The following is a 24,414-nucleotide window of genomic DNA, read 5'->3' on the forward strand; positions in this document are numbered from 1 at the left end:
AAATATCACAGGACCAAAGTTGTAGATCACTCGAAATTGAACGGAGATCGTGCCATCCGTTTTGTGATAGGACTTACCGTTTAGCCGCGAAATACCTCGAAATGAAGGTCTGCACAGTCATTAAATTGGCTATATTTCGATATTATTCGGCATAAAAAGTGAAATATTTAAAGATCTTGGAAGTTTTCCGTAGGTTACCGGCTAAAACGTATAAATTCGCTTAATTTCTATTTTTCAGCTCGTGTGGCAGATTGTGAGGCAATCTTGATTTTGGGCGAGGGGGGGGAGTAAAATGTAGGACATCCAGGAAACTACAGCTAAAAAATATGCAGCTGGTCATTATTACCCCTTAAACGGAAAGCTGTACGAAAATTTCGCCAAAATAGTCAATGCACAGACACACGGTCGTTAGGATATGATTTATCTAGATAGATAAGGAATCTGCTTCACGTATAACACCTTTTGGGCTCTGTCTGCTAGACTTAGCCTGAAAACTGAACTTTCATGTTATCTCCCTTATTAATCCTCCAGTTCAAAAATACATATGAGAAAAAGAAATTAGAATTGGATTTCCAAACAGTTTGATCGATTTCCAGTCAGGCTGGTCTTGTACTTTATATATTGTGGGAGAGTAAAAACCACCATTTCGGTCCCCTATAACACCCCAGTCCATTCAGGGAATTTGAAATGGTATAAACCTTAAAACCTACCCTTGGAGTGGTGGATGCTAATTATAAAGTTTGGTCCAAATATCTCAGTAGTTTTCAAGTTGTAAGAAATACGCTTTACGCGCACCCGCTCTTGTGTTAAGTCCAGTGGGACTTGTACCGAAAAACGGTCCGTTAATGATATCTCCGTTATTAATCCTGGTATTGAAATGAAGCACATGAGAAAAAAAGGTTTAGAAATTAATTTCCTTTAAAGCAGGTAGATTTCTATTAAGTTTGGTTGTGTATATTTTGAGGGAGTGCAAAATCATGGTTTTGGTTTCGTATAAACCCCCAATTAGTTCAGGGATTTAGAAACAATATTTGCCCTAAAACCTACCCAAGGACAGGTGGATTCTAAATATGAAGTTTAGTGGAAATATATCCAGTAGTTTTCAAGTTATAGAAAGACAAACAGACCAACAGACAAACAAACAAACAAACAAAGAAACAAACTAACTAACTAAATAACCAACTAACTATCTAACAGACACCAAGGAAATCTACCCTTGGACAGATGGATGCTGTATATAAAGTTTGGTTCAAATATCTTCAGTAGTTTTCAAGTTGTAAGAAATACGCTTTACACGCACCCACTCTTGCGTTAAGTCCGCTGGGATTTGTACCGAAAAACGGTCCGTTAATGATATTTCCCTTATTAAATCCTGTTATCAAAATGATACACATGAGAAAAAAAGGTTTAGAAATTAATTTTCATTAAGGCAGGTAGATTTCCATTAAGTTCGGTTGTGTATACTTTGAGGGAGTGCAAAATCACGGTTTCGGTTTCGTAAAAATCCCCACTCAGTTCAGAGATTTAGAAATGATATTTGCGCTAAAACCTACCCAAGGACAGGTGGATTCTAAATATGAAGTTTGGTGGAAATATATCCAGTAGTTTTCAAGTTATAGAAGGACAGACAAACAGACAAACAGACAAACAGACAAACAAACAGACAAACAGACAGCAAAGCTAAAAATGATGCAGATGGTCATTATTACACCTGAAATGGATAACTGTACGGAAATTTCGCCAAAATAATCAATGTACAGACACACGGTCGTTACGATTTTATTTATATAGATTTATGTCCTTCCTACTTTTGAAAACTCCATTCAAGCTTATTAGTCTACTAATGTCATTCCACACCACCTCTCCACTGACAGACCAAAACATACCGCAGCTCATTCTCCTTAGTTTTCAAAATGTTTTCTATCTTATTATCAAGATGTGTAAAAGCTGAAAATTTTAAACCATTGGATGTCAACACTCTGAAGGCTATTTGGTATGTGACTTATTTGTTAAATGCTGGGCTGAGAGTGGCTCAGACGGTTAAGGTGCTGACTTTCTGATCCCAACTTGGCAGGTTTGATCCTGGTTCAGTCTGGTATTATTTGAAGGTGCTCAAATATGTCAGCTTTGTGTCAGTAGATTTATGGCACATAAAAGAACTCCTGTGGGACAAAATTCCGGCACTTTGGCATCCCCCAAAAACTGTAAAAAAGTAGTCATGGGATGTAGGCCTAAAGCAAATAACATTAATTATTATTTATTATTTGTCAATATTATTGATGAGCATTTCAAAAATACAAATACACTGACTGACAGAGCAAATGCAACACCAAGAAGGAGTGGTCAGAACTTTATGCCAATTGCAGGGTAGACTGACGTCACTGAGGTATGCTCATGATGTGAAATGCGCCGCTGTGCTGCGCACGTAGCGAACGATAAATGGGACACGGCGTTGGCGAATGGCCCACTTCGTACCGTGATTTCTCAGCCGACAGTCATTGTAGAACGTGTTGTCGTGTGCCACAGGACACGTGTATAGCTAAGAATGCCAGGCCGCCGTCAACGGAGGCATTTCCAGCAGACAGACGACTTTACGAGGGGTATGGTGATCGGGCTGAGAAGGGCAGGTTGGTCGCTTCGTCAAATCGCAGCCGATACCCATAGGGATGTGTCCACGGTGCAGCGCCTGTGGCGAAGATGGTTGGCGCAGGGACATGTGGCACGTGCGAGGGGTCCAGGCGCAGCCCGAGTGACGTCAGCACGCGAGGATCGGCGCATCCGCCGCTAAGCGGTGGCAGCCCCGCACGCCACGTCAACCGCCATTCTTCAGCATGTGCAAGACACCCTGGCTGTTCCAATATCGACCAGAACAATTTCCCGTCGATTGGTTGAAGGAGGCCTGCACTCCCGGCGTCCGCTCAGAAGACTACCATTGACTCCACAGCATAGACGTGCACGCCTGGCATGGTGCCGGGCTAGAGCGACTTGGATGAGGGAATGGCGGAACGTCGTGTTCTCCGATGAGTCACGCTTCTGTTCTGTCAGTGATAGTCACCGCAGACGAGTGTGCCGTCGGCGTGGAGAAAGGTCAAATCCGGCAGTAACTGTGGAGCGCCCTACCGCTAGACAACGCGGCATCATGGTTTGGGGCGCTATTGCGTATGATTCCACGTCACCTCTAGTGCGTATTCAAGGCACGTTAAATGCCCACCGCTACGTGCAGCATGTGCTGCGGCCGGTGGCACTCCCGTACCTTCAGGGGCTGCCCAATGCTCTGTTTCAGCAGGATAATGCCCGCCCACACACTGCTGGCATCTCCCAACAGGCTCTACGAGGTGTACAGATGCTTCCGTGGCCAGCGTACTCTCCGGATCTCTCACCAATCGAACACGTGTGGGATCTCATTGGACGCCGTTTGCAAACTCTGCCCCAGCCTCGTACGGACGACCAACTGTGGCAAATGGTTGACAGAGAATGGAGAACCATCCCTCAGGACACCATCCGCACTCTTATTGACTCTGTACCTCGACGTGTTTCTGCGTGCATCGCCGCTCGCGGTGGTCCTACATCCTACTGAGTCGATGCCGTGCGCATTGTGTAACCTGCATATCGGTTTGAAATAAACATCAATTATTCGTCCATGCTGTCTCTGTTTTTTCCCCAACTTTCATCCCTTTTGAACCACTCCTTCTTGGTGTTGCATTTGCTCTGTCAGTCAGTGTATTTCTGGGGGAACAACAGCAAAGCTTCACCATGTGGATAATAAGAGGAAATTAATTCTACGGTAATTTATGAAGAATCAGTAAATTTGGCAAGTAAATTTGTTACAGTACGCATTTCTGGAGTACATAGCACTATGTCCTTACCTTATCCAGAAATGTAAATTCCTCCTTCCTTCTAATGTACCCTGATATGTAAGCCAGATAACATAGTTCTAACAATTACCAGTAAGATATAAATACATATTTAAAATTAGTGTAACTTTTCATATCTTCATAAGCCAACTATAAAAAATGAATCTTCATCATCATCATCATCATCATCATCATCATCATCATCATCATCATCATCATCATCATCAGTTTACAGTCTTAGTTTCCTGGCACTGTTGATAGCCTCTTCCACTCTCCTCTAAATGTCTTGTTCTTCATGACATCATCCATTGTCCTTTCCCTAGCTACAATGTCAGTCTTGGCTATATTCATCCAGCAGGTTCTAGTTACTACTACCTCTCCTTCCAAGTGCACTTGGGCCGTTCTGGTACACTCTATTCTCATCATGTTTCTGAATCACCATAGCCTGGACGTGTTGACTCTCCCTAGTAGTGATGTCTTAATTTCAGCTTTCTGTGTCACCTCATCATTTCTTAACTGTTTATCCTGGTCTTCTGGATAATGTAGCTCAGGAGTTGCATCTCTGATACCTGTATTCTTGACAAGTCTCTCTTTGTGATGGTGCAAGTGTCAATATCACAGGTCAAGATTAGTATGAATTAGCTATTAAACATTGTTAGTTATGCTTTCTTTGGAATCTTGATACCGGTACTGCAAAGAATCATTCCTCTTGTTGGTTAAAGAGGGAACTTTATGCAAACTGATGGTGATCTTTCTCATGACTAAATTGTCAAACTGTTCACACTCTCCAACCAGTGGACTCCTAGTTTGATGCTCGTTGATTGGCCATCTCTCTTTATCACCATCACCATTATCTTAGTCTCACCTCTAAGGTTGAACTCCTGTAATTTGGCCTTCCACATGTTGAGTCTTGGTTGCACCTCGTCTTCTGTTTTTCCCCAAATGATGACATCATCAGCAAAGGAAAATGTTATTATCTTCTTCTTCTTCTTTTTCTTATTATTATTATAATTATATAATTCGCTGGGGCCATCAAGGACCACGTTAAGTCTTGTTGCATTTGACACTGAACTTGGCCTTCTTTAGACCCCTCATTCTTTGTGAGTGGGCCTGCTTATGCTCCTCTGTCCAAGGGGCACCATGTCTTCTCTTCGGTTCCTCGTCTTGGTTTAGCCCGTTCGTCAATATTTTCTTGTGGAAGAGATCTCTGTTAAGGGCGTCTTCAGCTGAGATATGTAGCATTTGCAGGTCGTCTTTGGTATTTCTAAACCAGGGAATTGTCGTTTTGGGCTTTGAATCAAAAAAGTGAAAGATTTCTTTAGTTAACTTTCTTCCGTCCATTCTTTTCAGATGGCCGTAAAATCGTGCCCGTCTTTTTCTGATTGTGTCAGTAATTTTCTCTATTTTGCTGTAGACTTCCTTGTTGGATCTCTTTTGATGGATTCCATTTCTGTACTTTGATCCCAAGATTCCTCTCACAATTTTGCGTTCTCTTTTCTCCAGTTCTTCAAGGAGTCCTTTGTTGGCATTTAGAGACAGGGTTTCGGCTGCATATAGAACTACTGGCTTCAGAACTGTTTCATAGTGACATATCTTGGTGTTTTGGGAAAGGCATTTTTTGTTGTAGATTGTGCGGAATGTTTGGTAGGCTATTTCCAGTTTGCGTACTCACTCCTGAAGAGCCTCTTTGTCCAGTCCATTTTTCATGATGATCTCACCCAGGTATTTGAATTTGTCTACTCGGGTGATGTCCCCGTATTTTGTATGGAGTTTTGGTGGAGCCTCTTTGATGTTAGTCATTACTTCTGTTTTCTCAAACGATATCTGCAAACCAGTTTGTTCGGCAATTTCCTTTAAAATTTCAACTCGAGCTCTAGCGGTTTCTATGTCGTTTGAGAGAACAGCAATATTATCGGCAAATGCTAAGCAGTCTGTTGCGATCCCCTTGGATTTGGTTCCTATTCTCAATGGACTGTAGCTGGTTTCCTGTAATCTCACCCGCCAGGTTCTGATGATCTTTTCAAGAACACAGTTGAAGAGTATCGGGGATAGCCCATCACCTTGTCGGACTCCTGTTTTGATGTCAAAGGAATGGAAGAGACATCCGTGGAATTTCACCTTGGATTTTGTATCGGTCAGGGTGGCTCTAATTAATGCCAGCAGTTTCAAATCAACTCCAAATTCATTTAAGATGTTTAGTAGGACTTCCCGGTCAATGGAGTCGTACGCTTTCTTAAAGTCCACAAAGACAGACACATACTGCTTGGACCTTAGTGTACAATATCTGATGATCGTTTTGAGATTTTGGATCTGTTCAGCTGTTGAGCGACCTTTTCTGAACCCTATTTGATGTTCGACTTGTGCTTCCAAACGCTCCAGGATGGCAAGTGATAGAATTTTGTAAGTCACGGGTAGCAAAGATATTCCTCTGTAGTTGTTGATGTTCTTCATGCTGCCTTTTTTGTGTAATGGATGGATCAAAGCTATTTTCCAATATTCGGGTAGGGTCTTCTTGTTCCAAATTTCTTCTATTTGTTTTTGCAAGATATCAAGTGATTCCCCTGGGGCATATTTCCATAGTTCTGCTACTACTGAGTCTTCCCCCGGCGCTTTGTTATTTTTGAGACGGGCAATGTGGCGCTTGATTTCATCTCTGTCGGGTGGTCTGGAATCTGGGTACCTGAGTAAGGGTTCCTTGGTCTCAATGGCGCTTTGTGGTTTAGAGCAATTAAGTAAATTCTTGAAGTAATCTGCCAGAATGCTGCAATTTTCTTCATTTGATGTCACCAGTGTGCTGTCCTTTCGCTCAAAGCATAGAGTTGGTGGTTTATAGCCAGTGTGTTTGCGTTTGAAGGCTCTGTAGTACTCTCTGCTTTCATTCTTCCTAAAGTTTTGTTCTATCTTTTCAATGAGAGATTTTTCGTATTTACGTTTCTCAGTTCTGAACACCCTAGCTGCTTGGGCATGTTGGGTTTTGTAGGTTTCCCAATCATTTTCTGATTTCGTAGAGTAGTACGGTTTCCACGCATTGAGTCTTTCTTGGAGGACTGATTCGCAGGTACCATTCCACCAGGCATGCTTTTTGCTTCTCTTGATTTCTGCAATGTCTTTGGCGGCCTCAACAAGGAGACTTTTGGCGTTGTTAAAGTCACAGTCATTTGGTCTAGCCTTCTCCTGGAACTCCTCGACCCTTTGCCGAAGTTTATCATTGTCGAAGCGTGTGATCTGTTTGGTTGTCTTCCTTGTGTTTGCGGGAATTGGTTTGAATTTGATAAGAGACATATAATGATCTGAGGCCACACTGATGCCTTTCTTTACCTTGACATTCATAATTTCAGGGCTGTTTCTCCTGGAGATTGCAACATGATCAATTTGGAACTCTCCGAGATCTTGGACAGGAGAACGCCAAGTCATTTGCTTTCTGGGTAGATGGCGAAAGTGGGTTGACATGACCTGCAGGTTGTGATTTTCGCAAATGGACACCAGTCTTTTTTCGTTGGGATTGGTTCTTTTGTGAGCAGGGTAATTTCCTATAACTTTCTTGTACTTCTGTTTACGACCTAGTTGGGCATTGAAGTCACCCAAAAGAAGCTTGACATGGTGTTTGGGGATTTTGTTTAATTTTTCATTCATTAGGTCCCAGAAATTATCAACTTCTTCTGGATCAGACTTGTTCTTATCGTTTGTAGGAGCATGTGCGTTAACTAGGGCGTAGGTTTTGTTTGCGCATTTAATTGTGAGTATAGACAATCTGTCATTCACAGGTTCAAAATTTGCAACCGATTTAAGGATCTTGGTTCTAACAGCAAATGCGGTTCCAAGCATCACAGCTCCATTGAGGATTCCCCTTTGCGCTTTGCTCTTGAAAAATCGGTAGCCTTCGGATTCAAAAATCTCTTCATCTGGGTACCTTGTTTCCTGTAGGGCCATTATGGATATCTGATTTTCGTGAAGAGCTTTGGTGAGGGTTTTCAGCTTGCCAGTTTGTGTAAGTGAATTTATGTTGAAAGTTGCTAGAAAGGTTTTAGATTTTGGCCTGAGTTTTTGACTCTTCGGGGTACACCGAGATGCTCTGACTCATCTCTTGCATGATGTTGAGTCTCCCCCAGAATCCGAACGAGACTCGTGCGCCGTGGCGTTCACGACGAGGGATTTATCTGAAGATTTACCCCCTGGGGTATGTTTCTTGAAATGTTGTGCCATCATGCTTTTTGACTTGACTTTGCTTTGGACGGGTACCCATCCTTTTACAACTAGGGTTATTAGCCCTAGAGGTTGCCTCAAGATGTTTTCTGGCTTCTGGTCATTTACCAGTCTTCGCCGTAACCCTGGCAAGGGACCAGTTTTTTTTTCACGGTGGTATTTTATTTCCCTACTACCCTCTGACTCTGCTGGCGGCAGAGCCAGCAAGCTTCCCCAATTCCAATGGGACGCGCCCAATGGAGGTAACCGGTAAATCCCCACGCGGGTATTATTATTATTATTATTATTATTATTATTATTATTATTATTATTATTATTATTATTATTATTATTATTATTATTATTATTATTATTATTATTATTATTATTATTATTATTATTTGCTTAACATTGCACTAAAAGTTGAAGGTTTTCAGCAATGGAAGGATGGGAAATGGCTAGGATTGGGAATTAAAATCGAGAGACTTCCATCTTACAATTTGTGTATTATTTGGGTTATCAAAAGAGAACACCATGTTTCATCTCTTGGAGACCAGTTGGAGGGTGTGAAGAGTTTGAAAATTTAGTCATGAGAGAGATCATCAACAGGGTGTAACCAATGAGAGGGATGATTTTTTGGGATATCGAGATTTCAAAGAAAGCATAACTACACTCAACTCTCGATTAACCGGGATAATGTAGGTTTAAGGCTTCCCGGATAAGTAAAATCGCGGCTAACACACAAAAAGTTAAAAATAGAACAGATGTACTGAAAGTACAGTTAAAATGATGATAAATAATACTACTGTATTGTATTTTATTAACTTACCCAATACTTTGCAGTGAAAGTAGCACTTAGCACAATAGGAAAAATAAACAGCACTTTTCATTGAAACTAATAAGGCAAAAAAAAAAAAGTATTCAGACTAACTTACCGTACTTTACTGTTTCTGAAAATAATCAGTCATGGTTTTCTGCTTTTGTGCTGAAATTTTTTCCTAGTTGCTGTATGTTGCACCGGCACAGATAGGTCTTATGGTGACAATGGGGCAGAAAAGGGCTAGGAGTGGGAAGGAAGCAGCTGTGGCCTTAATTAAGGTACAGCTCCAGCATTTGCCTGGTGTGAAAATGGGAAACCATGGAAAAGCATCTTCAGGGCTGCTGACAGTGGGATTCGAACCCACTATCTCCCAAATATCGGATACTGGCCGCACTTAAGTAATTGCAGCTATCGAGCTTGGTCGTGTGTCAAGAAACACTTTTTCTTTATTTTGCTTCCCAAGTTTCTCTAATTAAGTTTTTCAATGATGTGAGCATCATCCTGGCCCTCGATGTACTCCAGCAATGACTCGACATTTGCCAAGGTAGCTCAGTGCGTAACTGTTTGTTGTGTTTGTGCGGAGCGAGCAGTTGTTTTACCCTCCCCATCACTTTCACTTCCCGCTCCCTCTCTGCCCTTTACTTTGTCAACAATCTGTTCATCTGTCAGCTCTTCGTAGCCTTGGTCATTCTGGTCATAATCGAACCACTGACGAATATTGTCTTCGTCAACTTTTTCTCCACCTGGACATTTTTTACGGCATCAGTCACTGTACTAACTGTATTGGCTTCATCAAATCCAAGAAATCCATTGCCTTTAGAAATATCTGGGATGATTTTTTCCATAACCACACAATTGTCAATGGTTTTCTTTTTTCCCCAGCCAAATGAATCTCATAAATAGCGTTGAGAATTGTAAATTCTTTCCAAAAAGTTTTGAGATCATTGCCCTCTTCAGTCCTCTTTTGAAGAAGAGATGACCGATAATTTCTCTTAAGTGCAGATATTACGCCCTGGTCCATTTTGCATAAATCTTGCCATCTGCTGTTTTTAAAACTGTTTGATTTGGGTGCAAGGGTGCATTATGTATCAAAAGAATGTCCTTTTCCGAGAGTCCATTTGACTTTAAATATTTACGAACTTTGGGGACGAAGTTATTGTCAAACCACAGTTTAAAAATCTCACTGTTCATCCAAGCAGACTTTTAGTTCTTGTACACAACAGGCAAATTTTGGCCTCTGTAACTTTGAAAGAGAGAGGATTGTTTGCTTTTCCAATGACAAGTAAAGGTAATTTATGAGTGACCATTGCGTTTGCGCAGGTCATAATCATAATCCTTTCTTTAGGTGCTTTATAGCCTGGTACACAATGCTCCTGTTTGAAAGCAAGAGTACAGGTTGGTGGGCATTTCCAATACAGGCCAGACTCGTCTGCATTGTAAATTTGTTCTGGAACCAAACTTTCATCCAGAACAAGTTTTTCAAAATTTGAATTGAACTGTTAAGCAGCTTCTGCATTTCCACTTAAAAACTCACCTTTTACACTGACATCACAGATGCCATGTCACTATTTAAAGCATGTAAACCATCCAGACGATGCATCAAAAACACCTCCATCCTAAGAGCTTCAAAGAAAAACTTCGTTTTAGTCATACAGATTGGTCCCGATACTAGAGTCCCTTGAGCTCGCTGCTGTGAAAACCATTCCAACGTGCGTTGGTCAAGCTTCTCAAACATAGATTGTTCATAGTTTTTCAGTTTGCCATACCACTGTTTGCATTGGACATACAAGCAAATTGATAGAAGTTTGTCTTTGTTGCGGCAAATATCCCGCACGGTAGAATCACCAGTGTTATATAGGACACACATCTGTTTAACGGTAGAACCTTGTTCTATATTTTATACGATATCCAACTTCTGTTGAATCGTCAAAACAACATGCTTCCGTTTGGTTGCCATTGTTTGCGAACGGAACTACACTGAACAAAAACAAGACACTGACTGAGAGTGGGGTGGTGTGGAGCAGAGCAGGTGCTCGCGGCCTGTGACACACTAGCTACAAATAACTTCAAGGTTGCGCCACCCCTGCTACTATTACGACTCGGCAATATTATCTTGACCCTTTGCAATTCTGTATTACTCTAACCATAACACTCATGCATTTTTAGTGTTTTTGATATCGCGGTTAAGCCGCAACATGGTTTGTCCGATTATGGTAAATAGAGAGTTGAGTGTAACAATGTTTAATAGCTAATTCACACTAACCTTTCCTGTGGTATTGAAGCTTGCACCTTCATGAAGAGAGACTCTTCAAGAATTCAGAACTAAGAGATGAAACATGTCCTTGTAATTACGTGTTCTCTTTTGATAACACAAATAATACATGCATTGTAAGATGGAAGTCTCTTGATTTTAATTAGATAGCGTCAATGTGGATACCTAATAATGAAGTTTGTCAGTTGAGGATTGGGAATGTGGTGGCCATAGCCTTAATTAAGGTACAGCCTGGTGTGAAAATGAGAAATCCCGGAAAACCATCTTCAGGGCTTCCAACAGTGGGATTTTAACCCACTACCTCCCGAATGCGAGCTCACAGCTGCGTGACACTAACATCATGGCCAACTTGCTCCATGCAAATGTGTTGAATTCACCCTGTGTTTCTTTAATGTTCTTCGTGATGTCATCTATATCTATCACTTTTCAAAATTCCACATCGAGAGCATGATCTTAATCTGTTCCGAAACATTATATTATTTCTCCTCTGTTTGATTATATGGATTTCTAATTAAGGGAAAGTCTGGCCCCGCAGTGTAGGGGGCAACACGTCCGCTTTCCACCCGGTGTCCCCGGGTTCGATTCCTGGCTGGGTCAGGGGTTTTTAATTGTAAATGATTAATATCCCTGGCCTGGGGACTAGGTATTTGTGTCATCCTTAATGTTCCTTTCCTCACATTCAACACTCTACACTTCCTCAATTCCAATTACACGCAGGTTCATATCACATGGTGTAAGTAGGGGCAAAAGATCTCTATAGGTCGACGCCCCAAACAAATAGCATTAAAAAAATAAGGGAAATACACTAAAAAATTAGCCACTTTCAGATTAGAAAAGTAAAATTCTCCCTATGTATTTTTTTCCAAATAATCAAATCCAAGCAAACATGGGCTTTAACCTGTTCTACTTATTGCTTCATCAATATTCTCTTCTGCTCACCACACAGTACAGAAATAATTTTGAAACACCAACAGCCCTCAGTATTTTTATTTTTTTAAACAGGGGTGAGTACCTGTGACAACCAGTTCAAAATATGTGTATGTAACGCAAGTGAGAATATAAGGAATAGGTTTTCAGCGTGACAAAGCTCACACTCAACACTTTTACCTTGAAAAGCTCAGAATATGAGATTGCCTCATGACTGAAAGTTGATCGTATAATTTATTAATATACATATTTCTTCCATTTTTGGTCATGGCAGATCAAGTTTTATGATTTAGAACTGTTATTCTCTCTTCCAGGTGTGGGTCAGTCGAAGACGCCAAACCTCCTTGTTGGCGAGTGCCGCCAAATGTTTCTCTGCCTTTTCCTGATTGCTGTCCACGTGTTGTGTGCAACTGAAGCTACTACAGGAATTCTTCTGTCTGAATCATTGGAATCATGAGAAAGTAATATCACCTTACTGACTGAAAGGTATATTCCTTTCAGACCTAAGAATCATGTGCCCCTTGCAGATGGGGATGAGAAAAGTGATAGTTCCCTTTAGTACCTGTGACAAGCAGTTTCAGTGGGTGTTTCTTAAGTTTGTTGTGCATTTGGAGTAGAGGTCACAGTAACTCTGGGAGTTTTTTATTACTACTGAAGTAAAGATAGTGATAAGAGAGAATGCTCAGCAGATTCAAAGGATAAAGGAATTAATGTAGTAGAGGAAAGAAAATAAAGGAAATGGACAATTTATATACTGTATTTCTACTGTACAATTGCTTCTCTCCTACATCTTTAAGTCCGACACTTATGAAACACAGTCAATATGAAAAGGATCGCATAATAGGAACGATTGAAATTTTTGAGGATTACATGTTCTACTTCCCATGAAAGTTAAGCAGTATTATAATCCTTTCTCCCTTTGGAATCCCTGTTCATACTGAGATCACCGTCTCCAAAACTGTAAGTCATTGATAAGACCAAAATTAAAGTACCATTCCTGTGTATGTGACCCACGCCAGGATTACTTGATTCAAGAACTGTAAGAGATCCAAAGGAAAGCAGCACGATTTGTTCTGGGTGATTTCCAACAACAAGAATACAAAAAAAAGAAAAGGGAGTATAAAAAAATATTGCAAACTTTGGGCTGGAAAGATTTGGGAGTAAGGAGACAAGCTGCTCGACCAACTGATGAGCCCAACTTAGCACACTGGGGTGAAACGCTGGCAACCAGGAATGAGTTAGCTGGAAAATTTATAATGTCCAATAATGTACCAACTATATTGGTATTATTAACAAATTTGTTCTAACCCACACCAGAAGACATAGTGCAGCGTAAACATTAGGTCTTGCCAGCAAAGGCATATGACAGAGTACCGTACTGAGGGAAAATGGGTCAGCCATGATGATTTGTAGTGAACTAAGTATCTCTTGCCCTAGGATAGAGAAAGTGAAATTTGTCTGCAGACAAATAAGCATAGAGGATCGCCAAGATGAGGAAATTAGACAGAAGTACATTGATATGATTAGTGAAAAGTTCCAAACACTGGTCAGTAAGCAGGCTCAGGACATACAAGGAGAATAGGTGGCATACAGTGATGCTATAGTAGAAACAGCAAGGGAATGCCTAGGAACAACTGTGTGTAAAAATGTTTGACATATCTTTTCCTTTATACTGTATTATTTCCATCGAAAATACAAGTTAAGCATAATTTTATCTACTACAGTAATTAAAATTATGCAATTTTCATGCGTCATATAATGTCATATTTTGGATTTTAAAAATGTTTATTGTAATTTTCCAGTAATATTTCATATTATGGTCATATATCCCTGTGAATTTTTATGTTTGTTATATTTTTATCTTTTTTATTCCGTTTTCATATACTTGCTTGCAGTCATTCTCAAAGATGGATTTTTTGCATCTCCTAATTGTTGTCCGTAATTCCTTGCAATTATCTTTCTCAGAAATATATATTTATGAAAATTAGGAGTATAAGCTGTATAGAAAGAGACAGATGTATAGAAAGCGACAGGTGCAAAGGAAGCAAAAGGACAGTTTAGGATGGCTCTTGCCAGGTTTTGTGCAAAGGTCAAGCACTTCTGTAGATAACTTTAGCAGGTAGAATTGTCCTTACAGGGGTACCAAAGGAGAAGGTACAGTGGGCTCAGTTACTGGACAGATTTCTATGTATCTGTGTTTGATTGCAAATACTCTCAGTTCATTATGTTTAAAACTAATAGTATGATAAGTGAAAAATTGCACGTATTTGTGCGGGAGTTTGGAGATAACCATTTCAGTATAGATGGCACTATTCTGTTCTGCAAGCTGTGTGAAATTAAACTTAGAAAACGGTTTAATGCTGAACAACACTGCAGTACAGCAAAACATAAAAATAATTTGGCTCAGAAAGTTACATCACAGAATCGTCAACAGCTCCTATTCCAGAGAATTTCATCACCGTCTATGACAAGCAAAACTTCAGATTTTAACAAGGATTTACGTATGATAATGTCTGCTGATATACCACTAGAGAAAGTTAATAATCAGCACTTCAGCAATTTTTTTGAAGAAATTCACTAATCGGCACATTCCCATTGCAACAACACTTCACAAGAACTACGTGACCACCTGTTACGAAGATGTTTCAAATAGAATACAATCCTGCTTCACTGATAACAAGATCTGAGTTTCTATGGATGAAACCACCGAGGCTAAAAGGAGATACATGACAAACGTTGCTGTTGATGTTTTAAGGGGAGACCTAGCAGGAGATAAATTTCTCATTTCTTGTGAAGCAGTGGACAGAACTAACCACTCAATAATTGCTGTTATCTTCGATAATGCAGTACATCTCTTGTGGCCTCAAGGAGTGAAGAGAGAAAATGTTCTACTTCTAGTCACTGATGCGGCTCTTTATATGGTGAAAGCTGGCAAAGGTCTGCAGCTTCTCTACCTTAAAATGATATGTATAACGTGCATTGCATATGCACTAAATAGAGTTGCGGAAGAAATTCGTGGAAATGATCCTGATGTGGATAAGTTAATTAAAAAAAAAAAAAATTTGCTTTACGTCGCACCGACAGAGATAGGTCTTATGGCAATGATGGGATAGGAAAAATGTAGGAATGGGAAGGAAGTGGCAATGGCCTTAATTAAGGTACAGCCCCAGCATTTGCCTGGTGTGAAAATGGGAAACCACAGAAAACCATCTTCAGGGCTGCTGACAGTGGGGTTGGAATCCACTATCTCCTGGATGAAAGCTCACAGCTGCACACCCCTAACCGAATGGCCAACTCGCCCAGTTATTAATTTCAGCAGTGAAAAAGAATTCTTCATCAAAGTTCTGCTATGAGTGCAGAAATTCAAGGAAATGAATCCTTCTGTGCCATTGCCTCCACAACCCATCCTCACACATTGGAAAATGTGGCTTAATGCTGCAAATTACTACTGTACCAATTACAATGCTGCCAGTCTAAGTGGCTTCGACAGTTGAGGTGCTGGCCTTCTGATCCCAACTTGGCAGGTTCGATCCAAGCTCAGTCCGGTGGTATCTGAAGGTGCTCAAATAAGTCAGCCTCGTGTTGGTAGATTTACTGGCACATACAAGAAGTCCTGCAGGAAAAAATTCTGGCACCTCGGTGTCTCCAAAAACTGTTGAAAACTCCAAGATGTTGTTTTCAAGTACCACACTGACTAGATATCTTGCTTATCAAGTCAAATTTCAGCATAATATCAACAACAATTATACAATTAGAAGAAACTGGAGTTCAACTCTGTGGTGCTCTTCAGCTGGTGAAAGATGCTGAAAGTGAGTTAAAGGTTGTACGTGATGAAGTTGGTGAATGTGCGAATGCTGGGTTGGAATGAAAGGTATTCTATTATCTCCAAGATTAGTGACATTCTGAGTGGCAAGCCGGCAACATTCCATTAAAGTGAGCCTCAGTTGAACTCTAATGATTTGACTTATTTCAAATATACCCCAATAACATCCTGTGATGTTGAGCAGTCTTTTTCCTGTTACAAATCGATGCTGTGTGAAAATAGAAGATAAATCCTATTTCAAAACTGTCATTTTCTATTGTAATTCTTTCTGATCACCCATCAAAATGTAACATTTATTTCATTATGTGCAGAGTCGAGAGTTGCCTCTAGACTGAGTAATTAAATAAATTCAAAATATAAAAATCATTGATATTATTACTTATTATTATTATTATTGAATGTGCTAGATTTTTCAACACAATGTTAATTTAAACAGTGGCAAGAATTTGAAGATTCCAAAAATGCGACCAAAAAATTTTAAAGTCATATTTATTGCCATATTTTCATATTCTTTTAGGCCATAAATGTTTGCATATTCCTAACATTTTTAGGTCATAATTATCTGGGCCCTAGTTATAATTGTTCACCATTGTCTATATGATTACTAAAAATAGTAAACAATAATTAATTTATTTCAGCTTTAGATTTGTGTTTATATGTTAATGAGCTAGGGGAAACTTTTCAGTCATTTGTTTTGTTTATTTTGAAGGGTTGTTTATATATTTGTTGCAAGAGCTTTTTTGAAGTGGACGTGTGTGGATAACATCATGTTAGAATATCGCTAGTTTATTCCGAGTTACCGAGCTTGATAGCTGCAATCGCTTAAGTGCGGCAGTATCCAGTATTCGGGATATAGTGGGTTCGAACCCCACTGTCGGTAGCCCTGAAGATGATTTTTCCGTGGTTTCCCATTTTAAAACCAGGCAAATGCTGGGGCTGTACCTTAATTAAGGCCACAGACGCTTCCTTCCACTTCCCAGGCCTTTCCTGTCCCATCGCCGCCGTAAGACCTATCTGTGTCGGTGCGACGTAAAGCAAAAAAAAATTCCGAGTCATTGTGAAAGTGTTTCATTTGCTTCAGATAACCTTAATGCAGTTGCCACCCATAAAATTATTTTCAGTTGTACCAGTACAAAGTTTCATGTACATGCCCTGAGAGAGAAGAGAAAATTCGTCATACTCTATCTAAATTTGAGTGATCTATTTTGGTGAACTCTCGCACCCAATTTATGGGCATTTCAAATTATTATCTATATATTTAAAACACTAGGCTGATTTTTGTGACCACAAGTGTGAGAAAACAGCTGAACCGATTTTCTATCTTAAATCATCCTGAAGATAGCTCTTGACCTATAGATTTGCAGTGTCTTTAAAAGCACAAACATTTCTTGCCATATATTTTAACCCTTTCACTTTGGTTTACTGCTGTAGCAGTCGGGAGGGAGCTGTGTTGCGCACCCGATGGGCTGCTGTAGCAGTTGGGCTGGAGCCATGCCTCATAGCTGGTCAACTGCTGTAGAAGTAAAAATATAGTGGTCCGTTATTGGACATTACAAATTTTCCAGCTAACTCATTCCTTGTTGCCAGCGTTTCGCCCCAGTGTGCTAAGTGATGAGGCTTATTTTCAACTTAGCACACTGGGGCAAAACGCTGGCAACCAGGAATGAGTTAGCTGGAAAATTTATAATGTCCAATAAGTATATTGGTACCGGTATTATAAATTTACTCATTTGGAACAAATATTTCAGGTTCCCTATGGGAATCAACACCTTTATCATGCTGTAGAAGTTGTGTGTCTTTCGGCTGTTTTCCTTTTCACTACGATAGACTGCTGTGGAAGTTCAGCCTTGAAGGTATCTGTAGTGGAGTCTATAGTTATGGCTATGATCACCAGATGACAGGAGTAACCAATTCGAAGACGAAAGGAATGTGTCCGGTATGCTACTCACTTCGCCCCTAGTTGCTCCCTTGTGCTGACGTGCTTGTGCTTCTTGACTTAGTTTTCAATCACTTTGAAATTGTGAAAGGCCTGATGATGGAGGAAAGAACTGTGGAGGAAGCTCCTGTCCTCATATTGGTTAGTGACTTTGAAGAAGATGATGATGATAGTGATTTGTCATCTGATTCTAGTGACGGAACTACTTCAACAGCACTTCAGGCACCTTTTCAGCGCTTCGTTGTTTAAAAGGTCAGCCTACTTCAAAGATTTGACTGAAGATGAAGAGAGTGAGGATGAAGATCAGGTCCTGAACCACTGAGCAGAAAACTAAACTGGAAAAGATAGAACCTGAGTCTGAAGAAATAAGTTCAATGCAGCTAATTCTGGACTGAAAAGTTTAGTTTCTTTCAGCTGTATTTGAATACAAATATCATAATTCTTCTATGCGAGGAGAACGTAAAGTGCTAAAAATATAGTCATATGCATTTCATCAAATATGCATTACAAATAAAATAAAATACTTTTAAACTCTGCCTCACCTCTCCTCACATCACGAACCGACTGGAGAGAGGAGCGAGACTAGTATCCCGTACAGCGGGCTCGGTGAACCACCCACTACTCGCGTCCAGTGGGTCACGCCACCATACGCGCTACGCCAGAGTGAAGGAGTTAAAATGTAGCATTCTATTTGGCTAAAGTGCTTGCCAGTACTTCGAGTCCACCTGAACTGCAAGAGCGTTGAGACATGTGGCATGAAAAAGGAGGTGGAAGGGGTTAAGCATGCTGCACAGTTAGACTTCTTTCTGGTCAGCTGTACTTCAGCTTCTTACAGCTGTGTTCAATGTACAGCAAGAAGCAGCTATTCAGCACAATTTTACTGTCTCTTCTGTAGGTCTCCCTATAATTGCTAGCTTGAAGTGATTTAGGATAAATTAAAAAGTTTCCTTCTCCATGTCATCTCTCCGTATATTTGTTAGCTTGAGTGAGTGATTTTGGGTGAAATTTTAACTTATTTTCATGTCATTATTTTAACACTGAGGCTGTGAAATTCTTCCAACAAAAATGTCAAGAATGTATTTTTCATCGGTGGTCCCGGAAGCACTAGAAAAACATTTATGGCTCTGTCAAACAGGAAGCTGACTGTCTGCGTGAACAAAGTGACCACATTCTGTCGTGGACTGGGGTAGTCCAACAGAATGCGGACAAGCCAGGGTGAACCAGTGTGAAACCAGTCGCAACCAAGTGCATAATGACTTCGTTCCATCAATCAATACTGATCTGCATTTAGGGCAGTTGCCCAGGTGGCAGATTCCCTATCTGTTGTTTTCCTAACCTTTTCCTAAATGATTTCAAAGAAATTGGAAATGTATTGAACATCTCCCTTGGCAAGTTATTCCAATCCCTAACTCCCCTTCCTATAAACGAATGTTTACCCCAATTTGTCCTCTTGAATTCCAACTTTATCTTCATATTGTGATCTTTCCTACTTTTAAAGACACCACTCAATCATAATCGTCTACTAATGTCATTCCACGCCATCTCTCCGCTGACAGCCCAGAACATACCACTTTTCTTTTCTTTTCTTTTCTTTTCTTTCTTGCTTGAACTCTGTATTTTCTTGTTTTAATCAAATGTCCAGCAGTTCCTCCGATGAAGAATTACTTCTACTGTTCACTGTAGCAAAACAGAAAAGGAAATGGTTGCATGGAATAAATGAAAAAAGAGAAAAGTTCGGTGAGTTTCACCGACTGTGTTGTGAATTGAGTTCATTTGAAGACCAGTTTTTCATATAATTTCGAATGTCTAAAGAGCAGTTTGAGAACTTACAGACTCTCCTAGAACCAAAAATATCAAAACTAACCACCAACTGGAGGAAACCCATTAGGATAAAGGAAAGGCTAGCAATCCGCTTGAGGTAAGTAAAGAATTTTTAAAATACTATTTATTAATTATTTTTTAGAAAATCATACATTAAAAAACAAAAAAACCACAATGCATTTCTTAAATAAGTGAAGTAAAAGTACATGCAGTCCAGTTACGTATCACTGGCGAAATGTTTATAAAACACTCTTGCTGCATCCGTAGAGGGTTCAGAGGATGCAGGGAATCCAAGTGATGGACCATTTATGTAATTTGAATGAAGTTCGGTGTAAGTCCCTTCCTCGGAGTTTAGATTGGTGTGCCAGGATGAATTACCTGAGTTAAATGGAGAGGGTGGAGTTGCAGTTCAACCATCCATGTTGCATAGTTCAACTCGGCTGAACACTTGTGCCATCTCCATTTTTATCAGTGCTTGAGTTCGAGGTGAAAATTTCTTAAACATCTCCGTATAGCTCAAGGAAAGGTAATCGGTTCGCCCTGTATCCCAGAGAAATGACCAAGCAAAGCTCACAGAAGGAAGAAGTGAAGGGAACTGCCTACTTGCCTTACATTCACAACACCACAGATCAAATTGCCAAGGTCCTCCGCAAACATAATATAAAAACCGTGTAGCAAGACAGATTGAGGATACATGCCTAAGTTCTATAGGTAGGCCTATACATTTTGTCAAATGCCCAGGGACTGATTGAAACCTCAAATGGCACCATCAAAAGGGCGGGTAACTATTTTGTAATTAGCGGGCGTGATAACTCAGTTCCAATGGTTCTATCTTCTCATCAAGACAGCCGAGGCTTGAATCTCAGTCGATGCATGAAATATTTTAAAAATGGGTAGTCACGTTCTATTGATTTGGACTCTACTTAAAAAAAACTAGATCCCATCCCTTACCTCTCTTTAATACTTTAGAGCAATAATCACATCATTTTTGGTGGTGTATTTTGAGTATCCAACCATTCTTTGGGCTTACCATGTACTTTAAATGGTAAGTGGATGCAGTGGTGTACCCACAAAATAATTTCAGTGGGTGGGGTATAAGCCCAGGCCAGTAGCATGGATACAACTTTTCCTTGGAAGAGGTTGTGAAAAGATTTTTATTTTTTATTTAGAATTCGCTGTATGTTGCACTGTAGGTCTTATGGCAACAATGGGAAAGGAAGGGGCTAGGAGTGAGAAGGAAGCAGCTGTGGCATTAATTAAGTTGCAGCCCCAGCATTTGCCTGGTGTGAAAATGGGTAGGGCCGCCGACAGTTGGGTTCGATCCACTATCTCCCGGATGCAAGCTTACAGCTGTGTGCCCCTAACCGCATGGCCAACTTGCCCGGTGGATATGAAAAGAAAGCCAGTCGTACCGAGTGCGGTGACAGATCTTCAGTAGATATTGATGGTTTTGATTGTTACCATGTAATTACGAGGGTTGGGGCAAAAGTCATGGGAACTATTTTTTTCTTGATGATACCAGTCTGGTTGGAAAATGTGACATATTCAGACGAAAGGACAAGGTGTTAACTACATTTGTGGACAATGAATAACACTGAAGTATCATAACACAATAATTTATTACGGTAGTATACAGGGCAATATGGCCTTCCCAGTGCAAAAGAATGACAACGCAGTACACATAAAGTTGACATGACAAACTTGGGCCTAAAGACCCCCAAAGTAGTCCCCTGCTATTGACACCACACGCTGCTAACGATATGGGAGGCGCTGAATACCATCTGCCTCAGCATTTGCCGCACCATATGTGAATTGGGTCACCTGTTGGCGCACAGCATTAGCAATGTCCTCTCGTGTTGCAAACCGTCTACCACATAGTGGTTCCTTAATCTTTCGAATGAGATCAAAGTCATAGGGCAAAATGTTGGAAGAGTCCGGTGGGTGCTCCAATTCTTCCCATCCCCAACATCACACGCAGTAGCTGCCCTACACACTCTGCTTTATGTGGTTTTGCATTGTTGTGCAGGATTATTGCACTGTCCACAAGATCCGGACGTTTCTCCCGAACGCCATGTCGTATCTGTCGCACCAGGAAGTCCCTGTAGTACTATGCGGTCACTGTTCTGCCATGTGAAACAAAGTGGCAAACGCACATCATTGCTGAAACTTTCCTACCCACCGTGCTACTGTACGGTATGGTAGGGCATTATTCCCAAGGGCTTCCACTAATTCACTGTGATATTCCATCGCATTTCTCCTTTGGAGAACGATTTTTTTTTTTTTTAAAGCGCGCTGCTCAACACGGGTTACTTCCATCTCGCACAACACTCACCAACTGACTGATTTCACAGCTCTAGCTGTGCTACTACCAGCTATCACAGAGCCATCTGTTGTTCTGCATACACACTATGTCTGCAGAACTTTCACACGACACATTTACTTTTGTGATCCGTTCACATATTTACAAGAAAAAAAAAGTTGCCATGACTTTTGCCCCAATCCTCGTATATCCAACAATCAAAATTATAGCTTCTCTACTCTTAACATAAACCAGCTGCATTATTAAACCTTTTTGTAAAATTGATAATATTGTTCTTCGTTTGTGAGAAAGTAGAATGTTCATTTAATGTGTCTTCTTAAAAAAATAGGAACAGCTTCAGTACTATGCTCTGTGAAGGTGACTGCCTTCCAGGTCATACATATTTCAATTATGGGAGACTCAAGGCCAACTCTATTGCAGTGGCGGTTTCTGGTATAGCGCAATGGAGCAGTGAACCTCCAGTTTATATCACATTGTACTTAACTACTTAATTTTCACAACTGCTTTGTCAATTTCTAAGCCTTTGCTAAGCTCATCTATCCGTAATATACTCGTACTGACTTTCAATTCAAGCGAGCCGCGCGAAGTCCTGGCTGGATACTCGTCTAGAATGCACCCCCGATGCAAGGCCACATCTCCGTCCGTACCAGGGCGAAGGGTGTGGTGAGGTGCGGGGAGATGCCGACCAACACGTAGACAAGACCAGGATATCGCAGAAACGAATATCCGTGATTTACGCATGCGCAATATGCCACTCTCTCTCACCGTCTTCGTAATCGTAAGTCGTGTTGTTGGGGTTAGAAAACTAGTACATGCCTGCCATCTGTTGCCCTTACAGGAATTTAACTACGGCAGAAAAGAATAGTACATATAGTTAACACTAGTGTTGGAAAGCATCATTACTACCAAAAGTGCCAAATTCCGATTGATATTTTGTCCCAAAAATATTACTAATACTTACTGAACACCTATTTATTTGCCTTCTTTGGAGTAATTACTTCTTGGAGAGAAACTTAACTTAAAAATCATCGAGGCAAAAAATAGCGGGAAGATAATACCAATGAAAATGCTAACTGCCTAGCCCACACGAGTTCGTAAAATTAAGTTACCAACGTTGTCAACAGTGCGAACACACATCCCTAAAGTTTCCTTCTGTGTGATACTAGTGTTTATAAAACTTTGGAGTATTTATCATAATTCGTTATATTATTGTACGATCTTATGTCCGTGTGTGTGTTTTTGTGCATTGTGGTTGCGTCCACAATCTTTGTTCTCGGGAAAGGTAAGGAGCTTCGAAATGAGTATGGACAGTGTCCAGATACCTAGAAAGACAAAATTTTCTTCTCTCTCTCTTGAGCGCAAACTCGAGATTAAGAATGCCGGCCGCCCACTGCCTGATCTTGATATAACGAGGCAGATTAAAAGTAAAGAAATCGTGCGTAAATTGAGAATGGATATAGGCCCTATGCAAAAGAATCGAGTGGATGTGTGGGTGCGAAGTTACCAACAGGATGTTTTGTTTTCCCTGTTTATTTTTTGTGAGTGATGAAAGCGAAGGGACTTGGACCAAAATCGGAGAGGTAGTATGTGGGGGCGAAAAGGGGGGGGGGGCGGCGGCACAAGAATTCTTCCTTCTGTTGAACCCCCAGTGAGGAAAGTCACGCGCCGCCACTGCTCTATTGCACCCACAAACAAGACTGTATCTTCCCCATCCCATGCCTTTCTTAACTCTGTCAGTGCTGGAAATCAAATGCTGGATGCCTTAAGTCAAATTCTAAAATGAGGAGACCTAAAAGTAAACAGCCGGCCCCGTGGTCTAGAGGTAGCATGCCTGCCTCTTACTGGTGCCTCAGGTTCGATTCCCAGCCAGGTCAGGGATTTTTACCTGGATCTGAGGGCTGGTTTGAGGTACACTCCGCCCACGTGCTTATAATTGAAGAGCTATCTGACAGTGGGATGGTGGCCCCGGCCTAGAAAGCCATGAATAACAGCGGAGGGGATTCATCGTGCTGACCACATGACACCTCGTAATCTGCAGGCCTTCGGGCTGCACAGCCGAATTGGTAGTAGGTGGTGGCCCTTTGGGGCTGTTACGCCATGGAGTTTGGTTTGGAAAAGTAAACAGAGATAGAAGCGACATCCCTGCAAGGCTCGTTAGCTTCCAGCTAGTTCTTCCATCCGTTCTCGTACATTTAGGACAGTTGGAAAAGGTATGCCTTAGTAAACGCTCCTCATGCAACCTTTGTAAAAAATATTAACTGCATCTATTTATAACAATAATCACAAACGCCTCCTTTTCATGTGGCTCAGTTGGTTGAGTCGCTGTTCTTCTGAGTCTGAGTTCGCAGGTTCAAATCCTGGCTTGGGTCGATGGCCCTTAAAACGGTGTTGAAATGGTAACAGCTCCATGTCGTTGGTTTCTGGCACGTTAATAAAAATTATACACATGTATATTAGCG

The 24,414-nt window shown here is 40.8% G+C and overlaps 1 protein-coding gene across 2 annotated transcripts in view; it reads left to right on the plus strand.

The window, feature by feature from the left end:
• Positions 1-12,807, plus strand: part of LOC136856887 (U-scoloptoxin(16)-Cw1a) — a 79,387-nt gene extending 66,580 nt beyond the window's left edge. For both annotated transcript variants that reach the window (XM_067135108.2, XM_067135109.2), the window contains one exon: positions 12,370-12,807. In XM_067135108.2, the coding sequence (XP_066991209.1) occupies positions 12,370-12,469 (100 nt within the window). In that variant the 3' untranslated portion in view covers positions 12,470-12,807. The remainder of the gene's footprint in view (positions 1-12,369) is intronic.
• The last annotated feature ends 11,607 nt before the right edge of the window (positions 12,808-24,414 follow it).

This window comes from Anabrus simplex, chromosome 1 (genome assembly GCF_040414725.1).
Source record: "Anabrus simplex isolate iqAnaSimp1 chromosome 1, ASM4041472v1, whole genome shotgun sequence".
NCBI classification, from domain to species: Eukaryota; Metazoa; Arthropoda; class Insecta; order Orthoptera; family Tettigoniidae; genus Anabrus; species Anabrus simplex.